The following is a 16,048-nucleotide window of genomic DNA, read 5'->3' on the forward strand; positions in this document are numbered from 1 at the left end:
TTGCTGCACATTCTTCACTTCATCGCTAGTGCCTATTCAACGAAGGGTATCTTAGTCAATATGGAAGGTGATTCGATGGACGCCATATTTTTTGTCAGAATGGCATGCAATATATCGCATCAATTGGTTCCATTTTTTCAGCTACTCGTCATTTTTCTCCAATTTTGAGATCGCAATTCTGTTGTCAGGAGACTAAAGCACTCACTTCCCAATTTTAAGAAAGAAATTCAACGTAATAAAGGCGTGGTTTTTTTTAGAGATATCGAAACTGCACTCGAATGCTATATTTTCTCTCTAAAAAAACCTTGCCTTTATTACACTGAATTTCTTTGTTAAAATTGGGAAGTGAGTGCTTTAGTCTCCTGACAACAGAATTGCGATCTCAAAATTGGAGAAAAATGACGAGTAGCTGAAAAAATGGAACCAATTGATGCAATATATTGCATGCCGTTTTGACACAAAATATGGCGTCCATCGAATCACCTTAAAAAACTAAGAGTTTGTGTGGATCTAATCATTTTTTGTTCATTCATAAAATTTAATCATCTTGATATGATACTGCTACCACAACTTCGCTCTTTTTTCTCTCCAAATCATGAGCTTTGAGCTGAAGCAAATCTTTTTATGTATGAAAAGAAAACTTTTTATCATCTTCCATCTGGGATAGTATTTTAGTTCTATTTCTGCTTCCATTTAGATGCTCAAGAGTGCAAAATTATCGTCAAGTGGATCTGTGATTACATTTCAAACCAGTGCTCCCGGCCTCCACCGGCTCATTCAAAAGACTTACACTCAACGATTGTGGCAGCATTCCAATGCACGTCAACATGGCTGATAGCACATCCGTACCTTTTACAAGACAAAGAATCTCTCTCAACAGTGCTGGAAGTTGTTGAATTGGGAATCTCTGGATCAAAATCAATGGTAGAAGTTCAATGAATAATTGTAGCCTTTTCTCATAAAATTTTCTAAAGTAAATGTTCTGCCAAGTTGAATATAAATGAGATGTGGAGCAAAGCAGCCAAGTCGAGGCATTCATAGAAAAAGTTAGAATTCTACGAATAGCATATCGGCTCAGCAACTTCAGCTGTTGCTATCAGAGAAAGCTTGAACAACCGGAACAACCTCTGGTTCTTTTTACTACAATTTGAATCTCTAGAAGCGGATTATCTGTCAACTCAGCTTAATGAAAAGAAAAAAATCAAAGTGAAAGTTTCATTCAAAGTTCAGGGAAAAGTCAGGGAATTTGGGGATTTAGAGTCAAAGAAAAGAAAGATTAGTTAGAGAATTTACTCAAAGTCAGAGAATTTGAAAATTTAGAGTCAAGGAAGAGCAAGTCAGGGAATTGAGAAATAAAGAAACTTGGGAAACCCTGTAGTCTTTTGTGAAGGAAGGTTTATACAATGCAAATTTTATTTTTAAAAAAATAATGTTTGTTCTTAGCGTTGGAGAAGAAGATAAGGAGTAAACTATTATTTTGCTTTTATATTGATACTTTTGTAGCAATTCTCTTCCTATCATACGACATCCATTTCATTTTCCAATTTTACAGGGTAAACCAGGTGAACCTCCGAAACTGAAGGACGAAAAAGACTTGAAACCTGCCTCTATGAGAGTTCGAGACGCTGCAGAGGCTCTTCTCACTGTCATTTTGGAACAGGTTAGTCATTTTACTTTACGTACACAGTAACTACAGCAACTTCAAGTTGTTTAAAATAGCTCCTTTAAAATTCTATAAACCTTTAAGCCATTTTATAATGGGCCTGTTGCAAACTTTTGCCAGAGCAAAATTAAGAGTTGTTTCTTGTAGATAATGTCTGAAAAATCACGATGAGCGCATCGGCAAAGTCTGAAATGCACTCATAACTTCACAATCTGCGCAAGAAATTTGCGGTTTTTTAGCTTCCCGCTTCAGAAATGATACTACAGCACAGGGGAACATTTTGCTAATGGAGTCGTTTCGTCGTCGAAAATATTCATCATGGCTGACGCCAATCCGCCAAAACATGTATGACGGGACGAGATAACACCTGACCAGGATAAGACCAGATAACAATCGGTGTGCTCACGTTCATATTTTCCTCGCCCGCCTTGATTGACCTTAATCTCTCCTCGAATTACGTGCGGAACTGCGGAAGCATCGCCCATGATGAATATCGCAGACAATGGAACGACTCCTCTGATAAAATTTCACCTGTGCTGTAGTATCGTGTTAGTGGCGGGAAGCTAAAAAAACGCTAATTGCTTACGCAGATTGTGAAGTTATGAGTGCATTTCAGACTTTGCCGATGCTTTTAATCTCCAGCGCGCAGCCATACTATTTAATTCTGCTAAAATGATTATTTTCAAATACTTCCTAATAGTCCTGCAAGTCATCGAAATGGAGAAACATCACTTGACAAGCTCTTTTCCACACCACCTTAGAAGAGCCCTATCAGACTGAGGATGCGGTGCTGCTCCTGGAGGTAGAGCTTTCGGCGCGTTTTTTTTAATGTGGTATCGCCAAGAGCCCTAATCCACGGGGGGAAGGGAAGAGGAAACGGGGAGAGAAAACAAAAAATGAAACACTTACCAACGCTGACGCAGCTCCATCTGATACTTCTCCTTGTCGTTTTTTATACTGCTGAACAGCAGCTGTCCCTCTGAAGACGAAAGTAGTGCCCTCATCAACTGATTAATGAAGAGAATTAAAATGGTATCTTACCTTCGGTTGCGGGAACGAATCCACCACCAGCAGCAGCACCTGAAACAGAAGAGAAAAAAAAAAAAAAAAAAAAAAAAAAAAAAAAAAAAAAAAAAAAAAAAAACACGACGATCCCGGTACATTGGTGATGATCCCGGAACGTTGGCGATGATCCCGGTACGTTAGCGATGATCCCGGTACGTTGGCGGCCTGCCCCAACCCTGGCTTCCGGCGTCCAGGTTCCTTTCCCACCCTCCTCCCTTTTTTTTTTTTTTTTTTTTGCCCCGTTCGTGGCTTGCTGAGATCCTCCAGGGCGCAACGCCCCGGAGTCCGCCGTCGCCGGCAGGGGCGCCCGTCGGGACCCCATAAGGGTCCGCTGGGCACCCCCACCCCCGACCCCCCGCGAGGGGGGTCAAAAAGCCCCCCCTTGCGGGGAGGCAAAGTGACCCCCCTCGCGGGGGGTCGGGGGCAGGGGCACCCAACGGACCCACGGGGTCCCGACGGGCGCCCCTGCCGGCGACGGCGGACCCCGGGACGTAACGCCCCGGAGGATCTCAGCAAGCCAGTCGCAGAGAAAAAAAAAAAAAAAAAAAAAAAACCCTACTCCTCCCCCCGTGATCCTATTCCGAGGCCCCTCCCCCCCTTGAAAACCCTACTCCGCGAACCTATCTAAACCCCACGAATCCCCCCTCTCCCCGGGAACCCCCTTGGGAAAACCTACCCCGCGATGCTGCATCCAACCCCACGGACCCCCCTTTCCCCGGGAATACCCCCCTGGGAATCCTCCTTTCGCGATCCTTCCCAACCCCACGAAACCCCCTTTCCCCGGGAACCTCCCCCCTCAGCGACCCCCCCCCCCCCCCAGCCCTTGCTTCTTCAGCCGCATCTTCTTTCTTCGTTCCCGCTCTGAAACAAACAAGAAAAATCAAGAATTACTAGTATGATTTACATCTGATGACAAGACGGGCTTCTTGAATGTCATTTAGTCCCTCAATAAAGTTCAAAGTTCAGCATCCATTAATTAGTTGCACAGAGCTACGGTAAAAGGAAGTATGTGCATGGGATTTGCATGCAAAATAGCTCCTTTTAGCATAAATTCGTCCAGTTCTCTCATCAAAATTTTAGTCAAGGCACTTTGCCAAAATTAATCAAATTTAAAATTGTTTCTATCAAATTTTAATTTAAATTGTAGTTTGATACTGTCTTCAGAGTACTCACATCATGCATCATCAATCACAAGTTTGCATTCTGTTGCATAATTGAACTGCATAACGCAAAAAGAAACTAATTTTTCTGACACTTTTATACTTATGTAGAAAAATTGATGCCCTCATGTATTTTTTACTGTGAATGGAAAAAATAATTTTGTTTTGCTTAATGCAGGTAATTACTTTCAGTCGAATGCACTGCTATTGTATATTAGTATTACTTGGAATAACAAGATTTTTTTGTTTTCAGCTTCTCATAATGGGAAAACAAAAGTTGAGCTTATGGCCGACTTTACAAAAATAATATGCAATAATTGCGACTCAGGCCATGCTTTAATAAAAAAACAATTCGCAAGAGGATGTTAATATATTTACAATTTTACCTTAACATAGTGAACTTGCAAACACCCACACTCTTGTACATTGTTTTTCTATTTAAGCATGGCCCGAGTCACAATTATTGCATATTATTTTTGTAAAGTCGGCTAATAGCTCAACTTTTGTTTTTACTTGGGATATATATACAGAGTGTCCCAAAAGTCCCTTCCACCCCCTCTAAAATTTTACCTAATTAATATTTTGAAACGAAACTTTGGGGATGTTCATCGATCAATGTTAGCTACTTGTGGGGCCCCCCCAAAATTTTCGGGCTCCCCCGTGGGGAGGGGCTGCGGACCCCAACTTTTATTTTTTAAATGGCAACCCCTATCTTGTGATACCTCATTCGAAAGAGCATAAAAAACTAAGAATTTTGGCGCAAATCGCAGATCAATATCTTAATTTTTGACCGAGTTATGATAGGTCAAAGGTCAAATTTGACCTATTTTCAAAAAATCATAACTCCGGTTCAAATTATCGTAATGAAAAAAATAAAACGGGAAAATTTACCAAATTGTAAGCACTTTTAAGTAAAAATCACAGACATTACTTCAAACCAATTTTAAGGGGGGTTTCGGACCCCCAAATACGTCAATTCAAAGGTCATTCAATTTTCCCGCGAAATAAGCCAATTTCCCCCAGATTTGCCTCCACATTAGTTCAGTAAGGTCAAAATCAGTTCAACATTACGTTGGCAACTCCCCAAATTTCGGGAAAAGTTAAAAAAAAATTTAAACGGTCAAATTTAATCACCTTTAATTTCGTTTTTTTTTTAACTTTTCCCGAAATTTGGGGAGTTGCCAACGTAATGTTGAACTGATTTTGACCTTACTGAACTAATGTGGAGGCAAATCTGGGGGAAATTGGCTTATTTCGCGGGAAAATTGAATGACCTTTGAATTGACGTATTTGGGGGTCCGAAACCCCCCTTAAAATTGGTTTGAAGTAATGTCTGTGATTTTTACTTAAAAGTGCTTACAATTTGGTAAATTTTCCCGTTTTATTTTTTTCATTACGATAATTTGAACCGGAGTTATGATTTTTTGAAAATAGGTCAAATTTGACCTTTGACCTATCATAACTCGGTCAAAAATTAAGATATTGATCTGCGATTTGCGCCAAAATTCTTAGTTTTTTATGCTCTTTCGAATGAGGTATCACAAGATAGGGGTTGCCATTTAAAAAATAAAAGTTGGGGTCCGCAGCCCCTCCCCACGGGGGGGCCCGAAAATTTTGGGGGGCCCCACAAGTAGCTAACATTGATCGATGAACATCCCCAAAGTTTCGTTTCAAAATATTAATTAGGTAAAATTTTAGAGGGGGTGGAAGGGACTTTTGGGACACCCTGTATGTATACAAAACTTGGAAGAATCGTAAATGCTTCTCAAATTTTCTTAAAAAACCAAGTGCTTTCAAGTTAAGGATGCAACACTTTTAAAATATGATTATTCTTTTAGATGTTATCTATGAAATTAATTAGAAATTGGTCAAATAAATTTTACTATCGATAAATTTTAAACAACCAATACACATTTTGGAGGGCACTACTTCCGTCCTCAGCGACTCATCATGGAGAGCATCTTCTTCGTTTTTTGCAGACCTGAAACAAACTAAAAATAAAAAAAGGAATGATTAGTCCTTATCCTAACATGAAAATACAAATTTTAGTAAAACAGTTTTGATCATGCCAAATTAACGTGTACTACTCTAATGAAAAATCCATTACTTATTTGGAACTTAATGCTGTTGCTTTTTACTTTTGTCTTTTCTATCTCACTATTTACTCTATGAGCAACTAATTATGTAGTCATTTCATTTTAATGTGCTCTCCAAATGCAGAATAATTGAACTGTTCCGGTAATTGGTGGTAAATCATGCCAAAATCTCTATTAATATCAAACATAATAATTAATGTGCCATTCAGTAATCAAAATTAGACTTGTCAATGCTTGCAGTGGGCAATAAGGCAATAATCATCTGCAATAAGGAACTGCTAATTCTGTATCATATCAGAAACAATAGCAGTTAGTTTCCTGATACAGATGAGTGCTTTTATGAGAGTGTCGGAATTCTTACTTCTCAATCACACAATGTAATTTAACTGCAAATGGTGTAGGAGAGGATGCTTTTTAAAGATTTAGAGAAAAACAAATGGAAAAATGAGAAAATTAATAAAAGGAAAGTGTATGAAACAAAAGTAAAAAAATCAAAATGAAAGTAAGTAAAATAGCTTTCACTACGCTTGTTTCTTGTCGATCTGAAAGAAAGATCGTCTTCTTCTAACTTCTGACTAGGGCCGTGACCCTGTTTGTCTAGCCCCTAAATTATTAGTATATAAATATGATAAATAAAACATGATGGCGATGAGAGAGATCACTCCGGGGATGAAAGGCAGCTCTGTGCCCATCTCTTGGGCGGTCGTCTGGGTCGCCTTTGGCTATGAGGTCGTCCCACCATACAAATCTTGGCAAACCTTTCCCCGTCCATCCTCTCAACATGTTCCGACCACATTTTCCGGCGCATCTTGGTCCATTTGGCAATATCTTGAATTTGGCTTTCATAGCTACTAAACTAAAACTACTTTCGCAGAGTTCTTTCCTTGCTGATCTGAAAAGAAAATGAATGAAGATAAAAAACAACACAGAGAGAAAAATTAGCATGATTTTTGACAGGAAAGTACTAATGCTGGAATGCAATTTTACTTGCAATTAGTATACTGAAAATTAACTTCCACTCTGACCCTGTCTCTTGTCAATGTAGGAAAGATATATGAATGAGAAAGAAAAATCAGTATGAAGCTTTTGAAGAGGAAAACAAACCCAGTCTAAGAAAATGAATTAAGGTGATTCGATGAACGCCATATTTTTTGTCAGAACGGCATGCAATATCATCGCATCAATTGGTTCCATTTTTGCAGCTACTCGTCATTTTTCTCGAATTTTGAGATCGTTATTCTGTTGTCAGGAGACTAAAGAATTTACTTACCAATTTTAACATATAAATTCAACATAGTGTAGGCGTGGTTTTTTTAGAGGAAAAATATCGCATTTGAATGCAGTTCCAATATCAGTATCGAATGCGATATTTTTCCTCCAAACAATCCACGGCTTCATTACGTTGGATTTGTTCGTCAAAATTTGAAAGTGCATTCTTTATAGTCTCCTGACAATAGAATTGCGATCTCAAAATTCTAGAAAAATGAAAGTAGCTGAAAAAATGGAACTGATCGATGCGATATATCACTTGTCATTCTGACAAAAAATATAGCGTCCATCAAATCACCTTAAAACCACACACACACAGACATCACAGGCAGTATGCTGGAAATGTATAGCCTTTGCATTTATTTTTTTTAATTTAAAATTTAAGAAGTAGCATATCAATAGCTGAAGGATAAGATTACTCACCTTTGATTGTGACGTTGTAAATCACTGCTCTTGTTTTAATGCTCTTAAACCAGAACTAATCAGCATAATTTCCTTAACATTTCTGAGAATTTTCTTCATTCAATATTCAAATATCCATTCACATATTCTTACAGAATTTGAGAGAGATGCATCGGTTACTTTTCTTTCAACAAAGTAAAATATTATCGAAAATTTTCGAACGTCGCGGAGGAGTTAGGCATTATTTGTGTTCATTCACCCGTTTTGATGAAGTTCTCAATGCAAAACTATGACCTGAAAAAAAAAGAATCATCAATTCAAGTCTAAAAACATGACAATATTGGGAAATAAATACTCTAAAATGTTATTTTTTAATTTTACTTTAACAAATAAGAACTTTCTTTAAAACAAACTGGGATTTTGATGGTAGACTCTTGTTCAATTTTTCCAGATTAAGCACTGAAAATTACTCAAGATTTTGCCATCAAAACCCAAGCGTTTTTTGGATGTTTATCTGTGCGAGTAGAAAGAAAACGACCAATATATTGTTGACTTACAGAGAAAAAAAAAACTTGAAAAAAATATTATGAAACATTACTTTCTTCAACGATTTTTTTTTTTTTTTCAAAGGATATACGTATCTACACTGATTAATAAAAATATAGACTAGCGCGACCGTAATGATAATGAAGTAAAATATAAAATACCTGAACTTTGAAGAATAAAAGAATCAATATTCATTTACTATTCAAAAAATAATAAATTTTAAAAGTTAGAAAGAAAATTTTTTGAAATTTAGAAAGTAAAATTTTTGAAAATTTTCTAAAATTCAAAAAGGAAAATTTTTTAAAAATTTTTAAAATTTAGAAAGCAAAAATTTTACATTTAAAATTGAAAAATGAAAGTATAACTTTATAATAATAGAAGATATGAATATGCTGTAAGATGTACTCACGTAACAGCGTAAATCATGTTTCGTCTCTGCAAATGTTACGATTCCCGCTGCTGGCTACGCACACTGAACCCCTGACCCACTGATCTGTTCACCCATCAGACCACGTCAGTCCCTGAACTCACACTGATTGAACCTCAGGGGTGGGGTTTCCCTTTTATAAGCTCGTGACCTGTTGTTCTGTAGCCACCACCAACAATCTCCCCCACCCCCTCCCTCTGCTGACCCTTCTAGAAATCGGAATGTAATTTAGAAATTTTTTCCTTGTTTTTCAATGGCGGGCAATCCCGAACTTTTCGGAACAAAAGAAGAAAAAGGCACCCTTTGTAAGCATCATTAGCCAGGTGTTCGGCAGGGCCTTTTGTTTCCTCGAGGTGGGGACCTCACGTGTCGAAAACAATGAAATGGGGAATGATGGGAGGGCGGAGGGGGTAAACAGGAGTGAACAGGAAGAAAAACATGGGAAGAAAGTATTTTTGGGGGCAAAGTCCGTGAAAGTTTGAAACAAAAGAAAAATACTGAACTGGAAAAGAAGGAGCAAAAAAGACAATTTCTAAATGAATCGCGGTGTTCGGAAAGCAAGAGCGTCCATTAATGTGATGAGAGGAGTATAAGATTTAAAAAAAAAAAAAAAAAAAAAGACAGCAGCCTTTGCTCTCAAAACATCGTAGTTCACTCATGATTTTTTCCTCGTTTTTACCCCCCCCCCCCTCCCTCTTTAGTTACGTATTTTTGTTAGCCCCCCCCCCCCCCCCCCCCCGGTTAGATTTTCCCCCTATCGGATCTGATTTATCTTTTTCGGGATGACTCAGTAGGATGTGAGATTTTTCAATTCGGCGGATTATTTGGGTTGGATTCCCTCATAGGGGTTGAGCAGGGGGTCAAAGGCAAAGGAGGTCTATCATTTGTGAACGGCTCATCAAATTGAGTCGAATTTTTTTCTTAATGAAAGATCACAAAAAGACCTATCTACATACATATGCTGTAAAAAGTAAATTAAAATTCCCTTTGGTGGGAAGTGATGGCAACTTTTGATTTGCCAGGGTGCAAAAATTTAAATTCTGCAATGTTCTGGCACTGCGCAATGACTCCAGCTGAGCAGAGACCAGATTTCCCGTCCACCCTCTCGCTCTCCTCCGTCGGGGAGGCCTGGACCAAAAATTCGCCATTTTTGAACGCCCAACATGGTACCGTATCTATGTCTACGTCATTTTTGTAGCGATTCGAGTGAGAATTTCAAATTCTCGAAATTTTTCGAATTGCGGCAAATGGAGGTAGTGAAATAGTACTGAATTTTTCTGTTGAGGAGGTACTGAATTTCTTGGGATTGTACTGAAAAAGTGCTGTAAAAGTGCTGATTTTTGGCCAGCCTATTTTAGTGGATACCCAGTTATTAATTCAGCGTCGCTAGAATGTAATATGAACAGCTGGAGTGCGCACATCAATATTCCAGAGTTGCTGCACAGATTTTTGTCAACCTGGAATGTTAAATAAGCAAATTTTTGTTTGTTTGTGCAGTTAAACCAGTTCATAACATAGAAGAGAAAAACTACCGAAATGTGGATGAACCCCCCCCCCCCCTCTCACCTCTGTTGAAAAATGATGGAACTAACAAAAACAGCGTTGCCATGTCTCATGAAGAGATATCTCGTCATATCCTAGAATGACTGTGACCAGAGTACCGACGGTGTAAGTCGGCAATTACATAACTCGGTTTGCGATGTCGCAGACTTCCTGTCATACTTAGTTTTTAAACAAAAAACTACTCAACGGCAATCCTTTAAAACTGCCGTGATTTTTCCTCTCTGTGCGAAGAAAATTCTGCAAAAACTTCAAGGAATGATGTCAATTTTTTTTCCTTTAAAAAAATAACATAGAGGCGGAGATTTTCAGACCCCGCAAATGAGATATGTGATTGCCGACTCACACCTTTGATACCTGCCATTACTCATGCATTGATGGGTAAAATGTTGAGACTTACTAACCTGGAGTTACCGATTACGGATTACCAATACACGAATATGAGATGGTAGATACCCTTACTTGGTCAATGATGAGGTCAATTTCTAGTTTCGTTGGGAAAATTTTCAGTTTCCCTGAAAGTTTTTTCTTTCAGGACCACATTCTTTACATTAATTTTACTGATATTTATTCTTTTACTCATTTATTATTTTTTCTTTTTTTTGTCTCTTGAAATTGAACTGATTAGCCTGCTGGTGTAATCTGCAATGTTTCAAGCCTTTCTGATGTATTTTACCATGTCTTTCTGAATTGATAAGGAAATTAATGACTGAAAAAATATTGTAGTTCTATAATTTTTATCTTCTCAATTATAGGTTGGCAATTTCCCCTCGCCCTGCGGAGCAGAATCAATTTCCTGTTTACTAGACGAGTTTTCCCTTGTCAAACATTGTAACCTGGGATTGGACGGCAAGATTAGTCAGAGGGATGCCATTAACAAATTCCGTTACTTCATTGTAGACAATGCAATAATGCTCGCATTACTGGAAGATCCTTTGAGTTTAGATGAAGGTAATTAAAATTTATCAATGTTTCCGGCTATGTGGGAATCCTGGAAAGTCAGAGAATTTTGGGAGTAATGCATCAACTCAGCAACCTTAGCCGGTACCATTTGAGAGAGTGCAAAAGACTTTCAAGCCTTATTTTCCTAAATTTGAATCTCGAATCTCTTTGAGTGGAACTTTTGTCCAAATTCCACTCAAAGTCAGTGTTATAAAAACAAATAACGTGCAAGTGATATTTTTTTAGGAAGGTCAGAGAAAGTCAAGGAATTCAAAAAATTTTGACTCGGAGAATTGAAAAATTAGGAAATTATTAACCACACTCAGTATAACAAGAACAAATTTCAATATTGATTAAAATTTCATGACATTTTCTCTGAGAAAGTTTTATATAACTTCTCGAAAAGTTTTAAAAATTCTACAAATTTTTGTGTACTTTTTAAGCATGTGTGCTGAATTCATACCTGGCAATCTTGTATAGTTTGCTAGCATTAATCTGATCTAAATGGAATGACGAAGTACGTAATTAAAATGAAATGATAATGAAGAATGTAATGATTATAAATTGTGAAATTTTATGCTTCTGGTCCTTATTCAACGTGTGTAGCACATTTTATTTAAGTGTTTACAATTTTACCAATGCTTCAGTAGACAACCTCTTCGGTTCATCTCTGCTCATTTTGTCTGAAACTTTTGTCATGAATTTTTTCCAGATCCTCAACCCACAATAACAGTATTAGTTCGAAGCCCTTTTGGCCGCTACGCTTGGACACTTCAATTAAGGTTCCTGCCACGTTACCGATCACCATCGAAGCACCATCACTCTAGCAACCCCGGCAGACCAATACCAATTGACGAACCTCTCACTCGACAAACAATTCGACAAAGATATTTCTCTGATATCATGGAAAGGATACCTCCCTGTAAAATGTAGGTTTTATTGAAAGTCTGCCCCATCTGAAGCTCCTTCAGATCGAAGATTAAACTCTCAAACCACTTATTTCGGTTTAAGATGTTGCTGATTGCCTGTCATACTTTATTTTTAATTCGGATATTGATCAATGGCAGCTCCTAATAACTACTGTAATTTGTCTTCTCCGTGCGAAGAAAGTTCCGTGAAAATTCCAAGGAATAATTTTGATTTTTTTTCTCATTCAAATATTTAATATAGAAGTGAAAATTTCAAAACACCACAAATGAGATACATACATTTCAGGTTAGTAATCAAATCAGGCATTTTTCCAAATTCCTCGGCTGAGTGTCAAACATTCTCTCTCTGATTAAAATTCTGGCTCTACTGCTAATTTTAGACAAAATAATAATTTGTCTTCATTAACAGGAATTATTGTTACAAATTTGCTGCCTTTAATAGTTGCTGCAATGTAAAAGATACATGATTATTTAGAACGTGCATAGAATGTGTATAATTCTGATGGTTAAAAGTGAAGAAGGAGCATTTTGAAACGGAAAATATAATACAAGTTTGTATTTAGATAAATTCTTACTTTTAAAATATTAAAAATTTAAGAGCTCTTTGTAAAAGCATGTGAAACTTCATAAACTTTTAAAAGTTGTTTCTCTGCCTAGACATTTGATAAAATGCCTGATTGCCTATTTTCCTGCAACTCATACGTGGTGCGGGAGTTTCACCTTCAATATGTTAATGGGACGTAGGCCATCAGAAGTGTAGGCTCTCTCAGTGGAAATCACAGGAGTGTAAAAAGTTCCGAAATGCGGGCCATTTTTAGTGATACCACGTTTTTGTCTTACAGCCTGATTTCCAATTTTCCTCGTGGCCAAATGTCACATTTTATGGTGAAATGCCAGATCTTCTGGTAAAACGTCCAATTTGCCCTACTTTTTAAAGTATTGAGCAAAAAAAAAGTTATCATTTCTTCAAATTGCTGTCATGTCAGCAAGAACCGGTAAATATCAGGAAAATCGGTCATTGATCAGGAAATTCTGAGTCTATCAAGCATTTTTCAACCACGTTCAGTATAGTTCATGCCAACTTCTAATTTGAGTCATCAAACAAGTTTGTAAAATCAGACAAAACTCAATTTACACGGGCAAAAATTCAGGAAATTTCCTTAAATACATCAGGAAAATCCAAAATAGAATTTTAGCAGACACCCTAAATTGCCACTTAAGCCAAAATTTGCCTCTTGTTTGCCGATGCCCCAGCAAAACCAGTTTAAATTTTTACTTTATTATCCTGTTTTTTTTCTGAAATACTGAATTGGAGCTTTGTGAGCCTGATCAAATATTTAGATTCAAGTAAGTCAGTTCTCTTTATCCATTTTTGCTTCTTGTTTATCACACAGCGATCAGTCGATCCCCAAGCTTGAAAGCTTTCTAGTCGAAAATGTTGAGTGCTCAGAGCTTTGCCAGTTGATTGATCAACAGCACTTGTCTGAGAAGCACGCTGCTTTGGAAGAAAAACCCAGTCCAGAATACGAGAAGGAGTGCGCTCCACCGTCGCCGTGTAATGATTTTCAAACTGCAAGACTTTTCCTTTCGCATTTTGGATTTCTAGCCAGGCTAGATGAGAAACAGGTTAGTCTCTATTAAATGAGCGCAACAATATTGATTCAGGATTTCACAGTCTATTCAGGGTTTTAGTTCTCCCCCAGTATGTAGCAATCACAAGAGTCAAGTGTGTGTACACCAACCTGAACTTATTCCCTCTGAAAGAAAAATGTTTTCGTTTTAGAGAAAGGACAAAAATGAGCAATTCACAGGGTGGTAGAATAGAACTATGTCCATACTTTTCGTGGTTTTCTTGATTATCATTTTCCAGTGTAAACAATAAAAATTATATGAGCATCATTTGATCAGGAATATTATTGATTCAAATACATAATATCCTAGATCTCCGAATTGAAAATCCACTTGTGAAAATTGAATTCCTAATGTTAAAATTTTGGTAACAGTTGTGTTTACATAATTTCAAAACAGTAAATTCCTATAAGGCAGAAATTGCCAAAAAAATAAATTTAGAATTGATTTGATTTTCTGTCGCCTGGAATTTATTTTTTGAACTAGATCATTTCAGCAGATTTTTATTTTGACCAACTGCGTAATGGATATGTCATCAAGCAGTTGATGTTTATGTGCAGAGGAATTTTGTATAAATATTGTATATAATCTATTATAATGCTTTTGTAGATTACTCGTATACTTAAGTCACCCACTAGTTTATTGATGTTCCATTATTGGCTTTGTCATTGAGAATTGTTTATCTCTTTCATTCTTGATTCCTTGTTCATCTGTAAGTATTTTCCTTCGGTGATCTGTCGTTTGAATATTAAATCTAAATTTCATTACTGCTTTCAGGAAACTCCTGTTCCTCCCTTAATTACCCTCGACAGTAAACACGCAAACTTCAGCGAAGATTTGCGAGCTCTAGACTGTGTAAGTGAAAGGACGCACGATACCTGTCATGTATTCTATGTTCGAGCCAATCAAAAGTCACCTACGGAAATCTTGAACAATGTTCTCAGCGAATCTATGGTTTCACCGCAGTTTTTTGAAATCCTGCACTCCTTGGGATGGCCTGTTGCTGTCGGATCGCACCCTGGTTGGACGGGACATGTGCGCACAAGCTGGAAAATCAGTGATAAAAACGTTCATACATCGAAGTCCGCAGATCAAAGTGAAGCTGTTCACGGAGGCTGCCTGTATAACGGGAAGTCTCAGGTTCTCTACTGGGCAGACGCCTCATCTGAAATCGCCTTTGTTGTCCCAACTTTGGATTCTATTTCAAATTCTACCCGTAAGATTTTATGATCCCTCTTTTACAATCTACTCAAAAGTACTGATTATAATAAAGGGTGGAAGAAATTCCTGGGTTTAGACAGTTTTTTTAGTAATCTGACTTTCCTTCCTGATTGTCCCAAATTACAGCCGCTTATTTGTATGTACCGTAACAAATCACAAAGGCTAGATTATACATTACATGGGACTAGTTTTCCTCAAAGTTTCCGTTTTAAGCAAATTTTGAGGTTTTTCCCTCATTCGCTGCAATCTGCTGATTGCAGCAAGATTAGGTATTTTTTACACTTTTGGCTCTTTGAATTTTTTTTTCTCACATTTCATTTCTTCTTGTCTTTTTTCAGCTTTTGAAATATGTTTCAACTTTAAAGAAAACATGCGTAATTTGATTTTAAAAAACTCAAACACGTAAATTAATTCTATTAAAATATTGAGTCAAAAGAAAAGGACAGATCTTTTAAAATGCACTAGACATTTAAAAATGTTAGTAGTCGCACATTTTTATACTTTGACTCTTTTCATTGTTTAATATTTACATTCTTACATCGAGTTTTACTCGCAATTTGTCAACTCGTTTCTGGTTCTTTCCCTCCGCTTCTATTACGTGCAAGTATTGCTCAAGCCTTAAATAATTAAGAACATTTCCGTTTTCCTTAGAACCAGAGAAAGACATCAGAAGAAGTCCAGCTCAAGGCAATGGCAGAACACATTCTCCTGCAGACAGCGACAATACCTCGAAAACTTCATCACCGCACATTAGTGAAAGTAATCGAAAACGACTTGTAAATCCTATTACCACTCTAATGCTTGTATGGTTGGAGAGTTTTGAAGATCATCTAACATTCCCAATTGGTAAGAACCTTCTTCACTGATTTCTTCTTCCTATTCCATAGATTTCATTGAACAAATGGTTTGTGATCATTCCATTCCACCCTTCTTTTGTATCATCAAAGGTTTAGCCAAATTTTATGTAAAAGTCTGTGCACAGGGTCTCTACAGGTCTGAAAAACCTGGACTTATCAGGGAATTTCCTTAGGTCAGGAAAAGTCAGGGTAGCTTATGAAAGAGACCGGAAATTTGGAAAATCTGGAATATAACATGTGAAAAAAAAAAATCAGTGCTGTCTACGCAATCAAAAAGAGCCT

At 37.3% G+C, this 16,048-nt stretch overlaps 1 protein-coding gene across 3 annotated transcripts in view; it reads left to right on the plus strand.

Annotated features, from left to right (window-relative positions):
• LOC109031787 (ral GTPase-activating protein subunit beta) overlaps nt 1-16,048 on the plus strand; it is a 44,660-nt gene that overhangs the window by 21,997 nt on the left and 6,615 nt on the right. For all 3 annotated transcript variants that reach the window (XM_019043552.2, XM_072300832.1, XM_072300831.1), the window contains 7 exons: nt 698-924; nt 1,553-1,660; nt 10,944-11,139; nt 11,843-12,059; nt 13,454-13,685; nt 14,466-14,904; nt 15,561-15,755. In XM_019043552.2, the coding sequence (XP_018899097.2) occupies nt 698-924; nt 1,553-1,660; nt 10,944-11,139; nt 11,843-12,059; nt 13,454-13,685; nt 14,466-14,904; nt 15,561-15,755 (1,614 nt within the window). The remainder of the gene's footprint in view (nt 1-697; nt 925-1,552; nt 1,661-10,943; nt 11,140-11,842; nt 12,060-13,453; nt 13,686-14,465; nt 14,905-15,560; nt 15,756-16,048) is intronic.

This window comes from Bemisia tabaci, chromosome 5 (assembly GCF_918797505.1).
Source record: "Bemisia tabaci chromosome 5, PGI_BMITA_v3".
NCBI classification, from domain to species: Eukaryota; Metazoa; Arthropoda; class Insecta; order Hemiptera; family Aleyrodidae; genus Bemisia; species Bemisia tabaci.